This window comes from Mchenga conophoros, linkage group LG8 (assembly GCF_057382185.1).
Source record: "Mchenga conophoros isolate Kocher_MC1m ecotype Shallow Benthic linkage group LG8, M_conophoros_male_GT1.1, whole genome shotgun sequence".
Taxonomy (NCBI): domain Eukaryota; kingdom Metazoa; phylum Chordata; class Actinopteri; order Cichliformes; family Cichlidae; genus Mchenga; species Mchenga conophoros.
Genome location: NC_140533.1, coordinates 2,952,357 through 2,969,876, shown reverse-complemented (window position 1 = coordinate 2,969,876; position 17,520 = coordinate 2,952,357). Strand labels below are relative to the sequence as shown.

The 17,520-nt window shown below is 44.9% G+C and overlaps 1 protein-coding gene across 5 annotated transcripts in view; it reads right to left on the bottom strand.

The window, feature by feature from the left end:
- LOC146567911 (rho GTPase-activating protein 23-like) overlaps window positions 1-17,520 on the bottom strand; it is an 80,116-nt gene that overhangs the window by 13,022 nt on the left and 49,574 nt on the right. For 4 of the 5 annotated variants that reach the window (XM_085283610.1, XM_085283611.1, XM_085283609.1 and 1 more), the window contains exons 5-12: window positions 12,977-13,055; window positions 12,819-12,879; window positions 10,955-12,368; window positions 7,716-7,824; window positions 4,761-4,800; window positions 2,958-3,095; window positions 1,920-2,228; window positions 1,779-1,840 (exon numbers count right to left, since the gene is read on the bottom strand). In XM_085283610.1, coding sequence (XP_085139736.1) covers window positions 1,779-1,840; window positions 1,920-2,228; window positions 2,958-3,095; window positions 4,761-4,800; window positions 7,716-7,824; window positions 10,955-12,368; window positions 12,819-12,879; window positions 12,977-13,055 — 2,212 coding nt within the window. The remainder of the gene's footprint in view (window positions 1-1,778; window positions 1,841-1,919; window positions 2,229-2,957; window positions 3,096-4,760; window positions 4,801-7,715; window positions 7,825-10,954; window positions 12,369-12,818; window positions 12,880-12,976; window positions 13,056-17,520) is intronic. The other variant, XM_085283613.1, reaches the window with a different exon arrangement.

The following is a 17,520-nucleotide window of genomic DNA, read 5'->3' as shown; positions in this document are numbered from 1 at the left end:
ATTGTAGACCTGCACCAGACTGGGAAGAGTGAATCTACAATAGGCAAGCAGCTTGGTGTGAAAAAATCAACTGTGGGAGCAATCATCAGAAAATGGAAGACATACAAGACCACTGATAATCTCCCTCGATCTGGGGCTCCACGCAAGATCTCATCCCGTGGGGTCAAAATGATTATGAGAACGGTGAGCAAAGATCCCAGAACCACACGGGGGGACCCGGTGAATGACCTGCAGAGAGCTGGGACCAAAGTAACAAAGGTCACCATCAGTAACACACTACAACGGCAGGGAATCAAATCCCGCAGTGCCAGACGTGTTCCGCTGCTGAAGCCAGTGCATGTCCAGGCCCGTCTGAAGTTTGCCAGAGAGCACATGGATGATACAGCAGAGGATTGGGAGAATGTCATGTGGTCAGATGAAACCAAAGTAGAACTTTTTGGTATAAACTCAACTCGTCGTGTTTGGAGGAAGAAGAATACTGAGTTGCATCCCAAGAACACCATACCTACTGTGAAGCATGGGGGTGGAAACATCATGCTATGGGGCTGTTATTCTGCCAAGGGGACAGGACGACTGATCCGTGTTAAGGACAGAATGAATGGGGCCATGTATCGTGAGATTTTGAGCCAAAACCTCCTTCCATCAGTGAGAACTTTGAAGATGAAACGAGGCTGGGTCTTCCAACATGACAATGATCCAAAACACACCGCCCGGGCAACAAAGGAGTGGCTCCGTAAGAAGCATTTGAAAGTCCTGGAGTGGCCTAGCCAGTCTCCAGACCTCAACCCCATAGAAAATCTGTGGCGGGAGTTGAAAGTCCGTGTTGCTCGGCGACAGCCCCAAAACATCACTGCTCTCGAGAAGATCTGCATGGAGGAATGGGCCAAAATACCAGCTACTGTGTGTGCAAACCTGGTAAAGACCTATAGTAAACGTTTGACCTCTGTTATTGCCAACAAAGGTTATGTTACAAAGTATTGAGTTGTATTTTTGTTATTGACCAAATACTTATTTTCCACCCTGATTTACGAATAAATTCTTTAAAAATCCTACCATGTGGATTCATGGATTTTTTTTCACATTCTGTCTCTCACAGTTGAAGTGTACCTGTGGTGCAAATTACTGACCTCTGTCATCATTTTAGGTGGGGGAACTTGCACAATCGGTGGCGACTAAATACTTTTTTGCCCCACTGTATTTGTTTTTGAGTGTGTGCGTGTGTTTCCAGAGTGGCGGTTTATGCGCATCATCAGGCCGGAAGGTTATATATACGAAGAGCTGGAGTTTTCACCATTCACGCAATGGTCCACGAGCACTGTGTGGGAGTCAGAAGCACCACAACGGAAGACATGTGTTTTGGAAATTGTCACATTACTATCACTATTCAACTATCTTCACTATAAATAAACTCACTCTCTATTTTGGAAAGTCCTGCATTTGGGTCCCGTTCTTGGCCTGAACCTGACGGACCCATTCTTTCATTCTTTGTAGAAGCAGCCTACATGCCTGTGTACTTGATTTTATACACCTGTGGCCATGGAAGTGATTGGAACACCTGAATTCAATGATTTGGATGGATGAGTGAATACTTTTGGCAATATTTTGGGAAATGTTCTGTATATTCCAAATTCTTTTCATGATGACTACAGTTTTATTTGTAATTTGGGGAAATTGCAGTTTAAAGTATGATTTGTGGCAATCTTCAAGCCCAGAATTACAGTGACTTCTAATTACTGTAAGGCGCAGACTTTTTACTTAATATAATTATTCATCCTGACCTGTGTTTCTTGTAGTCATTCAGCTTCTTGTTGATGAGAGCCTGTCTTGAGAAACCAATCTCCTATAAAGAATGAAAGCCACAAATTAGTTTGGTGTATGTGTTTGTGCAGCCAGTGCAAACTAGCAAATATTATTCATACCTCGTTATCCGTTTTGCTATTCTCCCTAATAACCTTGATCCATGCCAGCATGTCATCGCTATCCTCGGCCTGAAGCAGGTACTCGCAGAAATCCTGCGTGGTCAACCTCAAGGTGTGTTTCCGCTTGGTTTCACTGTAGGCAATGTCAATCAAGCAACAGCGGATGCTGATTGGACAATGTTCAACCTGACCGGGTCCTGCTCCTGCCCCGTGAATCACTGCATCTCGCTTGTCTTTGTAAAGGAAGAGTGAATGGGAGCGGAGAACGGAGAAGGCGCGTCTCCACGGTCGCATACTCCCACCAACTTTCTGTCATGAAGAAAGATGAAGAGAAGGCATAACCTTAAAAAAATGTACCGTTTAGCAACTGAAACTACCTGATTGGCTCGCTGAAACTCATTTCTTCACATGAAGGTGTATGTCATATTTTAAAGAACTTAAACATTTAGCCAGAGTTCTTTGCCTGATGCTGGTTTGGCAACATAAAGATGACCTATACAGTATTGTACAGAGTTTTGTTTTGATGCTGTGTCTGATAGGTGTATTAATATATTTATTATCACAGGCAAATACCAAATCAGGATGCACCGTTCAACAGCAAATCTCACAATACAATTATGCTTACTTGAGGGTATATGGAAATTTGCCCAACCAACTTGAAGGAGGCATTTGAAGAGGTGTGTGTGTGTGTGTGTCTGTGTGTCTGTGTTGGTCCATTTGGTGTAAATTTAGTTTGCGTTGTTTTCAAAACTCATTCCTGGTGGGTGTTGTTGGTCTTTTCCAGGGCCGATAACGTTTATGTGTTTTGTGGAAAGACTTTCTAGGTGTAGCCAGGAGGCAGGTGTTTTCTTTGGTGATCTCAGAAACCCCTCTCTCCTTTTCAGCAAACACTAAGTGGAAAGTCGGAATAAGTGTCCTTACATAAGAGCTGGCCATCTCTTTTTAGTTTGCTAACACCTGGACACGGACAAGCATTAGAAAAGACATCCTGCATAAATGCAGACACAGTGGGGTTTTTTCTTCTTCTTTTATTTTTACCTTTCCCTTCTCTGTCAGAATCTGTTTGTAGTGCAGCCAGCCCTCCTTGTGAACATCACTGAAGGTGATGATACCCAGCTCAGAGGTGGAGTGGCGCTTGGATCGGGCGTCCTCTTGGGCTTGCAGACTTTCCAAAGACTGAAACACATTGTGGAAGTATTATGTTTCGATCTAACAAGACTGGTCCATCTTCAAAAAGCAGGACGTGGAGACTTGCACTCAGTCTGGCCTTTTCTACATTAAGTGCTGTGTGGAGAATCTGACAGTGACAGAAAAACTATCTGGGTTTTTCCTAACCAAAAACCTTGGATGATGAGTGAAGTGCAGGCTCTGATAAGAACTCTTAACTTTGCCTTCAAGCTTAGGGACAGTTCTCTGTGCAGCACTGCCAGAGCCGAACTGAGTAGAGACATCAAACAAGCCAAGGAGGCCTACAGGAGGATACAGGACTTCCTCACTTATAATAACCTCTAGCATCCAAGCCCTCACCAACTACAAAGGCCAGAGCCCCCAACCCGTAACAGCGGCCACAAACTCACAAAGGAGCTCAACACCTTCTTCACTCGGTTTCTTTGCCCCCCCCCCCCCCCCACCTCGCGGCTCATGCCACTGTTCCCACCTGTCTGAGAGCCCCCATCATCACTCACATCCAAAGACTGGTATAGACAGCCTTATTGACTACAGGCCTATAGCCCTCATGTCTGTATTCATGAAGTGTGTTGAGTGGATAGTGTCACAGCACATCAAAAACTCTCTACTCCCCTCCCTCAACCCCCAACAGTTTGCTTACAGAGCAAATCAGTCCACAGAGGATGCCATCACCATCACCCTTCACAGAGCACTGAGCCATCTGGAGAACATGAAGAGCTATGTGTGCATGCTCTTCATGGGCTATAGCTCAGCATTCAACACCATAATCCTAGACATCCTCACCACCAAACGGAACCATCTTCAGATCCCCCCCTGCCACCTGCTCCTGGATCAAAGACTTCCTCACCAACCAGCCTCAATAACTCCATTTCTGGGAACCCACATCTCTGCTGATCTCACCTGGACTCACAACACCAACACCCCGGTAAAGAAGGCCCAGCAGTGGCTGCACTTCCTCTGTGTCTTGAGGAAGAATAATCTGGACCAGAAGCTGCTGTTGGCCTTCTACTGCTCGTCAGTGGAGAGTGTGCTTTCCTACTGCCTGGGTGTTTGGCACGCAGGGGTTGCCTACCCTCGGCCATTGCCAGATCCTCCTGTCTCAGGAAAACCAGAGCCATTGCACCCCGCTCACCACCTGATTGACCCGCTTCCCTCTGGTTGGCACCACAGGTCAATCAGGTCCAACACCTTCAGTCTAACAAACAGCTTCTTCCCCTGGGCCATTTGGACTGTTGACAAACCCCCACATCCCACTCTGCCCACTCACCTCACTAATCTGAGCCATGGTCTGAGTAACTCCCACCACAGACTCTACTCAGACCAAGTATTTAATTTTCTTTGCACTATTTCCAAGCACTTTGCAACTTTGTGTGCCTTTTTCTTATTTTTGTACATATCCCTCTTGATTGTATATATTTCTCCTGTTTGCTATTTATTCCTGTTGCTATTTATATTTTACTCCGGCACAGTTGGTGTGGAGCACCCACAATTTTGTTGTACATGTACAATAAAAAATAAAGAGCTATTCTATTCTATTCTTATGGAACTTACAAAGACAGTGGTTACTGGGTTCCTGTAAACATCAATGAACTAAATATAGAAAACACATATGACAATATCCAGGTCAAGAATTTAGAAATGAGAGTGACTCACCCCATCCGTGAAAAAGCTCTTGACCCTTTTTGGTAGTTTACTGTGGAGCAGACAGCAAACGAGTTACAGATATAGACGGTATATTGCAATAAAATTCAAGTTTTTAAAGTTTTATTGATTACTCTGTATTATTTGGTTAAACTAGAAGATTAACTTTTTTCACAGTACGTCAGGCATGAATGTTTGCATGTTTGCACTTCATTACTCATTCCTTTGAGCCTTTCTGATTTCACTATTGTGTCAGAATCACTGGATTCATGATGTTCCGTAAAAATTTTGAATCAGCTTAGACCAATGAGCAAAATTACCTGCACAGAAAAAGTTGTTCAGATCCTTACATGCATATGAAACTGACTGACATTCCATTCTTAAGCCATAACGTTTAATATAATGTCAGCACCATTTGTAGCTATGACAGCTTGAACTTTTTAGGGAAAGCTTTCCACAAATTTTAGGAGTGCATTAATGGGAATCTGTGACCATTCCTCCAGAAGTGCATTTGTGATGTCAAACAGTGATCAAAAGAGCTTGCAAAGAAAAGCATCTGGACTTCTTTAAGTTACTTGAAGACCGAGAAGCTTCTTCAGTTCTAAGTTCAAATGGTGGAGAGTCCCAGATATACAGTGGGGCAAAAAAGTATTTAGTCAGCCACCGATTGTGCAAGTTCCCCCACCTAAAATGATGACAGAGGTCAGTAATTTGCACCAGAGGTACACTTCAACTGTGAGAGACAGAATGTGAAAAAAAATCCATGAATCCACATGGTAGGATTTGTAAAGAATTTATTCGTAAATCAGGGTGGAAAATAAGTATTTGGTCAATAACAAAAATACAACTCAGTACTTTGTAACGTAACCTTTGTTGGCAATAACAGAGGTCAAACGTTTACTATAGGTCTTTACCAGGTTTGCACACACAGTAGCTGGTATTTTGGCCCATTCCTCCATGCAGATCTTCTCGAGAGCAGTGATGTTTTGGGGCTGTCGCCGAGCAACACGGACTTTCAACTCCCGCCACAGATTTTCTATGGGGTTGAGGTCTGGAGACTGGCTAGGCCACTCCAGGACTTTCAAATGCTTCTTACGGAGCCACTCCTTTGTTGCCCGGGCGGTGTGTTTTGGATCATTGTCATGTTGGAAGACCCAGCCTCGTTTCATCTTCATAGTTCTCACTGATGGAAGGAGGTTTTGGCTCAAAATCTCACGATACATGGCCCCATTCATTCTGTCCTTAACACGGATCAGTCGTCCTGTCCCCTTGGCAGAAAAACAGCCCCGTAGCATGATGTTTCCACCCCCATGCTTCACAGTAGGTATGGTGTTCTTGGGATGCAACTCAGTATTCTTCTTCCTCCAAACACGACGAGTTGAGTTTATACCAAAAAGTTCTACTTTGGTTTCATCTGACCACATGACATTCTCCCAATCCTCTGCTGTATCATCCATGTGCTCTCTGGCAAACTTCAGACGGGCCTGGACATGCACTGGCTTCAGCAGCGGAACACGTCTGGCACTGCAGGATTTGATTCCCTGCCGTTGTAGTGTGTTACTGATGGTGACCTTTGTTACTTTGGTCCCAGCTCTCTGCAGGTCATTCACCAGGTCCCCCCGTGTGGTTCTGGGATCTTTGCTCACCGTTCTCATAATCATTTTGACCCCACGGGATGAGATCTTGCGTGGAGCCCCAGATCGAGGGAGATTATCAGTGGTCTTGTATGTCTCCCATTTTCTGATGATTGCTCCCACAGTTGATTTTTTCACACCAAGCTGCTTGCCTATTGTAGATTCACTCTTCCCAGTCTGGTGCAGGTCTACAATACTTTTCCTGGTGTCCTTCGAAAGCTCTTTGGTCTTGGCCATGGCGGAGTTTGGAGTCTGACTGTTTGAGGCTGTGGACAGGTGTCTTTTATACAGATGATGAGTTCAAACAGGTGCCATTCATACAGGTAACGAGTGGGGGACAGAAAAGCTTCTTACAGAAGACGTTACAGGTCTGTGAGAGCCAGAGATTTTCCTTGTTTGAGGTGACCAAATACTTATTTTCCACCCTAATTTACGAATAAATTCTTTACAAATCCTACCATGTGGATTCATGGATTTTTTTTTCACATTCTGTCTCTCACAGTTGAAGTGTACCTCTGGTGCAAATTACTGACCTCTGTCATCATTTTAGGTGGGGGAACTTGCACAATTGGTGGCTGACTAAATACTTTTTTGCCCCACTGTAAACCTAGTGGGAGTTTCCCCCCACAGAGGGACAAAAGGACCCCCTGTTGATCCTCTAATCGCCTGAGCCAAGGTGTGAAACTGGGTGTGGGTCCCAATCAGCCAGAGTTTCGGGTGTGTTCATTGTGAAACCTGGCCCCACCTTATCATGCGAATTCCTGAGGTCAGATGGCCCAGGATGTGAGTGGGCGTTAAGGCGTCTGGGAAGGGATCTCAAAACTGGATTATAGATGGCAGAGAGTTGGTGTCGTAAACCCCCGCCTCTGTTCAAAGATGGTCGCTCACAGTGGACATATGTCCACTGTGAGCGACCACAGGGAGCACTGAGTCCAGACTACATATCTGAACTAATTGTTAAGTACACTGCTGTTCGCTGTCTTAACTCATAAGCTCAAAATCTATTAGTTGTCCCTTGTACAAGACTTAAGCCAGTCTGTGGCACCAGGGCTCATTCCAGCTCTGTTAAAAAGTTAACTTCTGTTGACGTACTTTTGTTATTTATGTTATTATTTATTTCTCTATGACATCAGTTGTGTTCTAATTGTTGTACAATTTGACTTTTACTCTGTAAAAACCACTTTAACCTCCTGACCTGGACATTCATTTATGTCCTATGTAGTGGACACACAAATCACAAAAAAAGTTCAACTGAGTCTCTGAGGTGGAAAATGGCCTCATATCTGGAATGACACAAAGCCATCAAATTTCATTTCCAGGATTCTCGACTTACGAGAAGACAGGGCTTTCTTCCCTGAAGGTGTTGAGACCTTCATCACAGGACCTGGATCTCTCAGTGGTGATGGCGAGTAGGTAAGAGGATCGTCGATTTTTAATACTACCTGTAAATACGCAAAGTAAGTCAGAGAGAAAAAGAGGAGAAGGAGACAGAAGCCGAGGTTACAACAAAAAAGCCAACAATTGACTGAGACACTGGTCGATGAGTTAATGAGTAAACATAAAATATATAGTGTGGAGTAAAAAAATAGTTTTTATACTTTGCTTTCACATAGCATGGGATTTTAGCCTGCCATGCTAACAAGGTCGTATGCTAAAACACTGCTTTAGATGTGCAATCTTATTAGACAGAAAGTATGTTCTTCTATAAAGAAGCATGAAGTTGAATACAAAAAACTGGAACTTACTATTATAGTCACGTATAGTCACTTTTGGAAAGCAGTAGATGACCTGTTCAGTAACTTTTTTTTCTTGCTCTCCTACTGAGCCTGAGATCTGGACTCAGTGATGTCTTGTGAAATGTACCTGAAACTCATCTAGAACTCTTTTTAGGCTCGCTTTTGTGTAATTTTTGTTTTGATTTGTTTCTTTAAACATTTTTGATGTGAAGCACTTTGTGATATTTATCTCGTTCTTAACATTACTTAAGAGTCTAATCTAGAAACATTTTTCACAAGAAGCTAGACTTGTTACACATTGTGACAAACACTTGTGACACAATAATAAAGTGACCATTACTACTGGATTAGATAATTATTTGCAACAATATGGATACAAAGTGTCTTCACCTCTTCCAGCTGACACACTTTATCACACAGCACTGCTGCAGACAGACAGGCACTCTCCTCCCCTGAGTAGCAGCTGAACTCATGAACAGGAGTTGATGTGCGCATCACTGAATAACACTTAATGGGTCAGTAAAGCTCCTGTTGTAACAACAGTGAGTCATAAATAGAATCACTAAATGTCAGCCTGGTCAGCACACACAGCAAACATAGGTTTTTAATAATTATCAATTATTCACTAGCCATGTTAGCTGTCTTTTAAATTTCATCAAAGTAGCAGCTAGTTGCTATGGCTAATAATAAAATGTTATTTGTTCCAGTGAATCTATATGCATGACAATATTGACAAACAAAGTGGTATTAGGGAGACTTTCCTGATTCCAACATTTTGTTTGGGCTTTTTTTGTTTGCTGCCAGGAGGATCTTAAAAAAGTATTTGTTGGTAAAAAAGAAAAAAAGAAAAAAAATGTATATTTGAGTTAAGCAGCAAACAATGTTCAAATTCAGCCTCATTATTAGGTATGTTCAGTTTAAGATGGTTTATGGTCAGGCAATTTTTTTGTGTAGGCTGTAAGGTAGGAAAACTGGAAAATCACCCATGGAAGCTATTTTTTTTTTTAAATTCTTATTGTTGAGTCATGAACACGACCTTAACTGAGGCAAGCGAGGCCTTTTTGAATTAACATGGTGGTCTGTTGCAAACGTCATAGATTGCTTAGAGTCAGACCTACTTTTTAGCTGTTGTTTTTTTGTCTTCTTGTTTCAGCCAAAGTTACCATCTGTTATGATTCGGCACCTCTGATACAGCGCATCTATGCAGCAGTGCATTCAGGACTGGTCAGCGCTTTGTTTTTTCAAACTTGTGAAGCCAGACGAGCCAACAGCACCGGAGGGCTACGCAATCTTCAGAGCCAGGTATAATGCACAGGAGCGTGGCAAGATCCACGGAAGAATGACTTCACACAATTTAAATTATTTATTTAAATATCACATTTAAAAATGTGATATTGTGATATCATTGCTGTTGTCCCACGATACCTGTGGAATCGAGGATTGTTGTAAAACAAAAACAGTGTTGAGTAAAACTAGACCCCGAAAGAGGAGATACTAGCAGCTGGTGATGTGCAACCTAAATGTAAACACGACTCTTGTGTTTGCTAGTTGCACTCCATACGATAGGAAGAGCAGATGATGGATGAAAGCTACTGATGCTGATGGGCTTTAGGCAGCTGGTTAAAAGCTCGACCATGATTTAACATCACAAAAACCATTTTTCAGTTTCAATTTTGTGACAATTATGTGACAATATTGTGGCTCCTGTAAAGCCTGAAAAGGTAAGAGGTTAAGTTACTTCACTTATTATTGAATTTAACTGTAAAGCAGTTATTTTATATTTTTACTTCGTTTTTCAGGGGGAACAACCAACCAACCAACCAACCAAACAAACAAACAAAAACCTACCTAAATAATTTTTAGGCCTACATTTGATTTATGCCTTGCCACTAGGTGTAATACTGCTGCTGCTGACACCATGGTTAAATAGATTAGGCAGTGTGTAACTCAATAAAAAAGGGTGGAAAAAATGCCCTGTATTTATTTATCATGGCTCAAGAGTTGGGAGTTCGTCTTGTAATCGGAAGGTTGCCGGTTCGAGCCCCGGCTTGGACATTCTCGGTCTTTGTGTCCTTGGGCAAGACACTTCACCCGTTGCCTACTGGTGGTGGTCAGAGGGCCCGGTGGCGCCAGTGTCCGGCAGCCTCGCCTCTGTCAGTGCGCCCCAGGGTGGCTGTGGCTACAATGTAGCTGCCATCACCAGTGTGTGAATGTGTGGATGACTGGATATGTAAAGCACTTTGGGGTCCTTAGGGACTAGAAAAGCGCTATATAAATACAGGCCATTTACCATTTACACTGAGCTACTACTTGTTTTGCTGTCGATCTGGATGCCATTTACTCACACATATAAATGTGACCTGGTGCTCCGTGCTGCAAACGTCAGTGAAACATTGTTGGTTTTTTTTTGGTTTTTTTTACTATATTGACAAAAATACTTTTACTGCAACTTTTCTTGAAATATTGTGATATAATTTTGATAAATGGTAAAAAGACTGGCACTCACAGTGCTTTTGAGACAATGCTGCTGAGCTATTTGCCTAGCTGACAGGATCTTAAAGATTATTTGTGCCTTCAGTGGCATTTTTTGTAAGTTTTGTGAACTAACCCTCAAGTTTTAGTTTTGGATCAAATATTAAAGATCTCTTTGATATATTTTATTTCTCTCCATCTGTCAGCAGACTAGACAAGAAATGTTGAGAATAATGAATAATGACATAAAATAGCACTTTTAACATTGTTGTAAATATCCAATTTAAAAGCATTCATTATAACCTTTAAATTTGTTACAATCTGACACCGTATAACTATGCAAGTTTGAGGAAAGGTTACTAACCTATGAAGGGAATAGAGGATAAGGAATCAAATACATTCTGTGCCAGGTTGCCGCTGGACCTGCGGTTGGGAATAGTCTCTGCAGGAACAGGAGAGGTGCAGAGTGTCAAACCAGGCAGCTCTGTGGACTCCACAGGTGTGTTGTAGTTCGAATGTTGCAGAGTCTGAATGGGTGTATGACGACCTGGAGGCAGCTTCTGCCTTAGGACCACCTCTTGAGTCACGGATACAGGGGAGATGACTTCTCGGTGCTCCCCAAGCTCCATTATCTCCTCCTCTAATGCAGACTGAGGGGTAATGAACTTGGACCCTACATCAGTATCAGCAGGGCTGTCTCTGGTGGCAGGCCTCCAGTCAAGGTGAGGGCTGCTGTAGCCAGGCTCTCTAAAGGAGTGGGCTTGCTGAAAGACATGACCAGCTTTGTGGGAAAAAGTAGGGCTGTAGCTTTTGTAGCCCACTTGCTCTTCCTCTCTTCCTCTCCTTTTCTGGGGCTCTGCTACTTGCTGACCTGACTGTCTCTCACTGGGAGGCCCTGTAGAAGCAGTTGTGATAGATGATTTTCCTGTGCTTTGGTGCTGAGGTTCTGAGGTTCTCAGGTCTTTTTGTATGTTGAATTTTATCATGTTGGAGCTTTGTGAAGTCTGTTCAGAATGTGGACTGACCAGAGCGGAGGCTTGGGCCAGTGTTTCCATAGAACGTCCGTAGTTGTGCTCATATTCGGCATAGGCTGCCAGCAGGGTCTCTGAACAGGACTTCTTTGCTGGTCCTGATGAACTACCACAGCTGCTGAACCAACAGGAATAGTGGGCAGCAGCAGCTGCCTGGTGATGCAGGAAGGTTTCTCTTCTCCGTTGCTCTAAAGAAGCCACAGCAGTAGCTGATGGTTTGGGAGTAACTGTTAAGCCCAACCCCAGCTCAGCTAAATGATCCTGAGATATACTGCGATACTGGGGTGAGATGCATTCTGTGCCATGAATGTGGCTATAGTCTGACAGTTGCTGGTGGTAGAGGGTGCCAACATGAACATGGGCAGGAGCTTTCCGAGGTGGAGGTAGAGTTGCAGAAGCGATGGCTGCATTGTGGTTAACAAAGTGAAAGTCCAGTGCAGTAACGGCAGATGAGGACCGTCCGCGGTGTCCCCCCAATGGGGCAAATCGAACGCTTGGATCCTCAGGACTCCTAAACCAACACTCGGGGGGAGTAGAAGCAGCAGGGCGGCGGTTGTCTAATGGTGGGGTGACAGGGCTGGTTCGACACTGCCAGTTGTCAAGGGAGCTGTAAATGTTGCGGCTAGTCTGTGAGGAAGTAGAGCTGGGCTTGTTTGACGGATAGTAAGGAGGTGGTGGCTCTGGGAGGTTTCGGGCTTTACCTGAGTATGGCTCATTGCCTTTCATGTAGGCGTCCTTGGAGTATGCCTGAGGACAGCAGGGGGGAGGAGACAATGTAAAATCGAAATACAGGATGAACAGCAGGGGCAGCAAGAGGGCAGAGTGGGCAAAGTCAGTCAGGATGCACTATGCAGCACTTTTTCTGGCTTTTTGTCTGTAAATCTTTACCGTACAACCAACATTGGAACCCAGCTTGTAAAACTTCAAAGCATTTTCAACAGGTTCTTTGTTGGGTGATCTATTTTTATCTCATCCCCTTCTCTTTTAACAGAATTAATTAATTACACAGTTACCTGTGCATGCCAGCTGATAATGAAGTCCTTTCTGTCCATGCACAAACATTTGAACAGTTTCTGAATGAACTGAAGCAGAAATTTAAACCCCTGTTGTTACACTGATGGCTAGCTCACTGATGGTTACACAAGTCACAAGGGAAAAGAAGAGAAGAAGAGAATATTAAAGAAAGACTATACTCACACTTACCAACTGCAACACATCCTCATCTTTTGGCATAATAGAGAGCTCCAGAATGTTTTCACTACAAAAAAATAATAAATAATACCATAAAAATGAGTCTAATCCTTGATAAAGAATTTAGATGTAATCAATGAGATGTAAAAAAAAAAATCTCCAACCTGTTTTGGATGAGTGCTATAACCTGAGAGTAGGTTTTCCCCAGAATGCTCTGCCCATTCACCTTCACCAGTCTGTCCCCTGGAAGACACAAAGGCACACACACTAAGAGAGGAAAGGAAAAAAAAGTTGCATGCACAGGGTGTGTGGTTGGGTTACTAAAGGACCTAAAGTGTTTCCAGAAAATATCTCCCACACTATTAGACCACCAGCAGGCTGAACCATTAACATGAGGCAGGATAGATCGTTGCTTTCATGTTGTTTAAGCAAAATTCTCAGATCAGGCAACATTGTTGCAATCTTCTGTCGTCCAGTTATGGTGAGCTCAAACTCCCTGTTTGTAGCTGACAGGAATGGTGCACAGTGTGGTCTTCTGCTGCTGTAGTACATCTGCTTCAAGGTTTTGCGCATTTCGAGATGCTCTTTTGCATACCTTGTTTTAACGAGTGTTTATTTGAGTTACTGCAGTCCTAACATCTCAACCCAGTCTAGCCATTCACCACTTTTTCAAACATTGGCATTAAACTCTCTAGTTGTTGTGTGGGAACAGTTTCTGATTGTCAGCCGTTCAAATTTCAGCTAATGGTCTTGGCCGTATCTGCATGCCTATGTGCTGTGTTGTTGTTTTTACGTTAGCAATCAGTTGAACAGTGGCACTTGGCAAATGTCTTAGTAAGGCAAGGCAAGGCAAGGCAAATTTATTTGTATAGCACAATTCAACAACAAGGTGATTCAAAGTGCTTTACAGAGACATTAGAAACAAAAACAAATAAAAAGCATGATTTAAAATTGATTAAAACAAGCAAACAAACAAACTAACTAAACACACACATTTCACACCTGTTCGCGCGATCTGAACCCTTATCGTAAGGGGAGCTACCAGTCCTTCTGTGGACGAGCTACTTTCTATTTTAAATTCCCTGAATTTAAAATACTCTCTAGACCCAGTTGGGGAGCTACCCAGAGCTCTAATCCCACACCTGAGGAGTGCTATATAGTAGTGTGTATATAGCACTCCTCTAGTCTTACTAACCACTCAAAGGGCTTTAGACTACATTTATTTGCATCAAATAGGTAAATCTATTGGTTCTTATATATAGCGCTTTGCTGCCTTCTACCTGAGCACTCAAAGCACTCTATCCAAGATGCCTCACTCACCCATTCATACAAAAACTATATTTCTATGATTAAGTGCTTTCTATCTATATTTCACACAGAGATTGTCATGGTCCCCGTGTCTGCCCAGCCGGCCCCGCATGTCTACATGTGTTTTGTATTCTTTCTCTCCCTCTCCCTCTCTCCTCTCTGCCTGAGCGGAGCTCACTGCGGGCTCCCGCCCTTGGCCCACACACCTGTTCGCGATTAGCTGTCATTACCTGTCCACTATTTGAGGCTGGGACGCAGATCCCAGCCTCAAATAGGGATCTGCGTCCTCTCGTCGCTGGATGATTGTGCGAGACACGTTAGTGATCCTCTCAGCTCCTGTGAATCTTTGCTTAAGTGTTTTGTGACTTGTGAGAAATTTCCCTCTCCTGTGTGATAGTTTTCCTCCCCGGACCTGTGACCTTCCTGCTGTGCAAACGTGTGTGAGTTTGGGCGTGAAGACGAGAACGAGTGTGAGAGAGCTTCCCCTTGGACCTTTGGAACCCTGGATTTCCCCCCTCACTGTATATATTCTGCACTGGTGTTATAAATAAACTGTGTTTGGAAACGTCAACCTGCTCTGTGCTTGAGTCCCTGCTGTCGACCGTGACAGAATCATCCAGCCAAGAAAATGGACTCAGCAGATTCGGCAGCCTCGACCCCCACTCTTGCCACACTGGCAGCGATGCTGGAGCGACATGAACAAATGTTTATTCACATTTGGGGAGAGCTCACAAACCTCACGCAGGCTGTGGCCCAGCGAACACCTCTGCCGGCAACTCCACCCGCCGCCGCTCAGAAGGCGCCAGCTCCAGCAGTAAGTGCTACATCACCTGCTCCTACACCCGTTCAATCTGACAGATTTCTTCCTACACCGAGAACTTTCACTGGAGAGATTGATAAGTGCGCTGGTTTCCTCACTCAATGTGCCCTTCAGTTTCGCCAGCAGCCGCAAGCCTTTTCTAATGATGGTGCGAAAATCGCTTATTGTCCAGTTGCTCCAGGATCGTGCTCTGACCTGGGCACAAGCTGTGCTTCACGTTAACCCTGAAATCACTTTTTCTGATTTTCTCGATAAGTTTAAAAGTGTGTTTGACAGGGAATCCAGCCGTCGCTGGCCAACACTTACTCGCGCTCAAACAAGGTAAGCGGAGCATGGCCGATTTTTCTATTGATTTTTCTACTTTGGCTGAGCAGACGAAATGGGGGAAAGAGGCTCTTAAAAGTGCATTACTTGCTAATATTAATGATGGGATAAAAAATGAACTGATGCTTCGTGAACTGCCTTCCTCCCTAGATGCTCTTATGACCCTGTGTATTTGGGTGGATGACCGAGTATGCGCACACCAGAGTGCACACACACGCTCGGGTCATGAGCCATTGGGTTTTCATGGGACCTCCACAACAGCCAGCGGGCTGCGCGACTCCGACACGTTTCCGAACCTCTTTCATTTTCCCTCTCGTGCAATCACACGGAGAGGATTTGTTTTTTTTTCGTTTACAGCGCCACTCACCCCACTAGTGCTGGATCACCCCTGGCTTGTACTCCACAACCCGCACATTGACTGGGAAAAAGGTGACATAATGGGATGGAGTGTGAATTGTCACATGAACTGCCTCCGGGCAGCCACTCCACCCGTCCCACTTCCGCCCACTAACTCACCGCTCGGCTCCCCAGACCTCTCAGCGGTTCCGTGGGTTTATCATGATTTGCAGGATGTGTTTTGTAAAGATTGTGCGCAGTCCCTTCCCCCCCACCGCCCGTACGATTGCGCTTTCGATCTCCTTCCCGGAGTCCCGTTGCTGTCTAGCCGACTGTACAGCCTCTCCCAGCCTGAGAGAGATGCTATGGAACATTACATCACGGAGTCGCTTGCAGCGGGGTTGATTCGCCCCTCCTCTTCCCCTGTTGTGGCTGGTATTTTTTTGTGGACAAGAAGGATAAGTCGCTGTGCCCATGTATTGACTATTGGGGCCATAACCAGATCACTGTAAAGAACAAGTATCCTTTGCCGTTGCTTTCCTCTGCTTTTGAGCTGCTTCAGGGCATGACTGTCTTTACCAAACTAGACCTCCGCAACGCTTACCATCTGGTGCGCATCAGGGAGGGGGATGAGTGGAAGACTGCATTCAATACACACTTGGGCCTCTTTGAGTATCTCGTGATGCCTTTTGGTCTGATCAATGCTCCTGTGTTTCAAGCAATGGTTAATGATGTGCTTCGTGATTTTGTTAACTGCTGTGTTTTTGTGTACTTGGATGACATTCTGATCTTTTCTAAGACACTCACGGAGCACCAAGTTCACGTGAGGCAGGTCCTGCAACGCCTCTTGGAAAACTGGCTCTTTGTGAAGTGGGAGTAGTGCGAGTTCCACGTGACCTCGGTGGCTTTTCTGGGCTATATCATCAAGAGGGGGAACTTAAGGATTGACCCGGAGAAGGTGCGAGCGGTGGTGGAGTGGCCCACACCTCCAAATCGCCGGCAACTGCAACGCTTTTTGGGATTCGCAAACTTCCACAGACAATTCATCCGTGATTTCAACAGAATCGCTCTCCCTCTCACTAAACTCACCTCTCCGAAAGTTCCTTTTCAGTGGGATTCTGCCGCTCAGCAAGCCTTGACCCTGCTCAAAGAGAGATTCACCACTGCACCGATTCTCTGGCAACCGGACCTCACATGGCAGTTCGTTGTGGAAGTGGACGCATCGGACTCCGTGGTGGGGGCAGTCCTGTCCCAACAGGAGGACGGTAAGCTTCACCCCGTGCCTTCTATTCTTGCTGTCTTTCTCCCGCAGAATGTAACAATGACATCGGGGACCGGGAGCTCCTGGCCATCAAGCTTGCTCTGGAGGAGTGGAGACATTGGTTGGAGGGAGCAGCGCAGCCGTTCGTCATATGGACGGATCACAAAAATCTGGAATACCTTCACTCGGCCAGATGTCTCAATTCCCGGCAAGCCAGGTGGGCGCTGTGCTTTACTCGTTTTGACTTTACCATCACCTACAGGCCAGGGTCACGAAACGTGAAGCCAGACGCCCTGTCCCGGCAGTTCTCTGTCACGGGGGAGGAATCGGACCCCGGACCCGTTCTCCCGGCCACCTGTGTGATTGGAGCTGTTTCTTGGGAGATCGAGTCAATAATCCAGAAGACGCAAGAAACCGAACCAGATCCGGGAACCGGGCCGCCCGGCCGCCTCTTCGTTCCTTTAGCCGTCCGCCCTCAAATTATCCAGTGGGCTCACACCACCAGTTTTTCGTGCCATCCGGGGGTCCTCCGCACCATATCCTTCCTCCGACGCTACTTTTGGTGGCCCACCATGGCTAAGGATGCCCGGGAGTATGTATCAGCCTGTTCAACGTGTGCCCAGAACAAACTTTCCAGCCGTCCTCCACCGGGTCTTCTT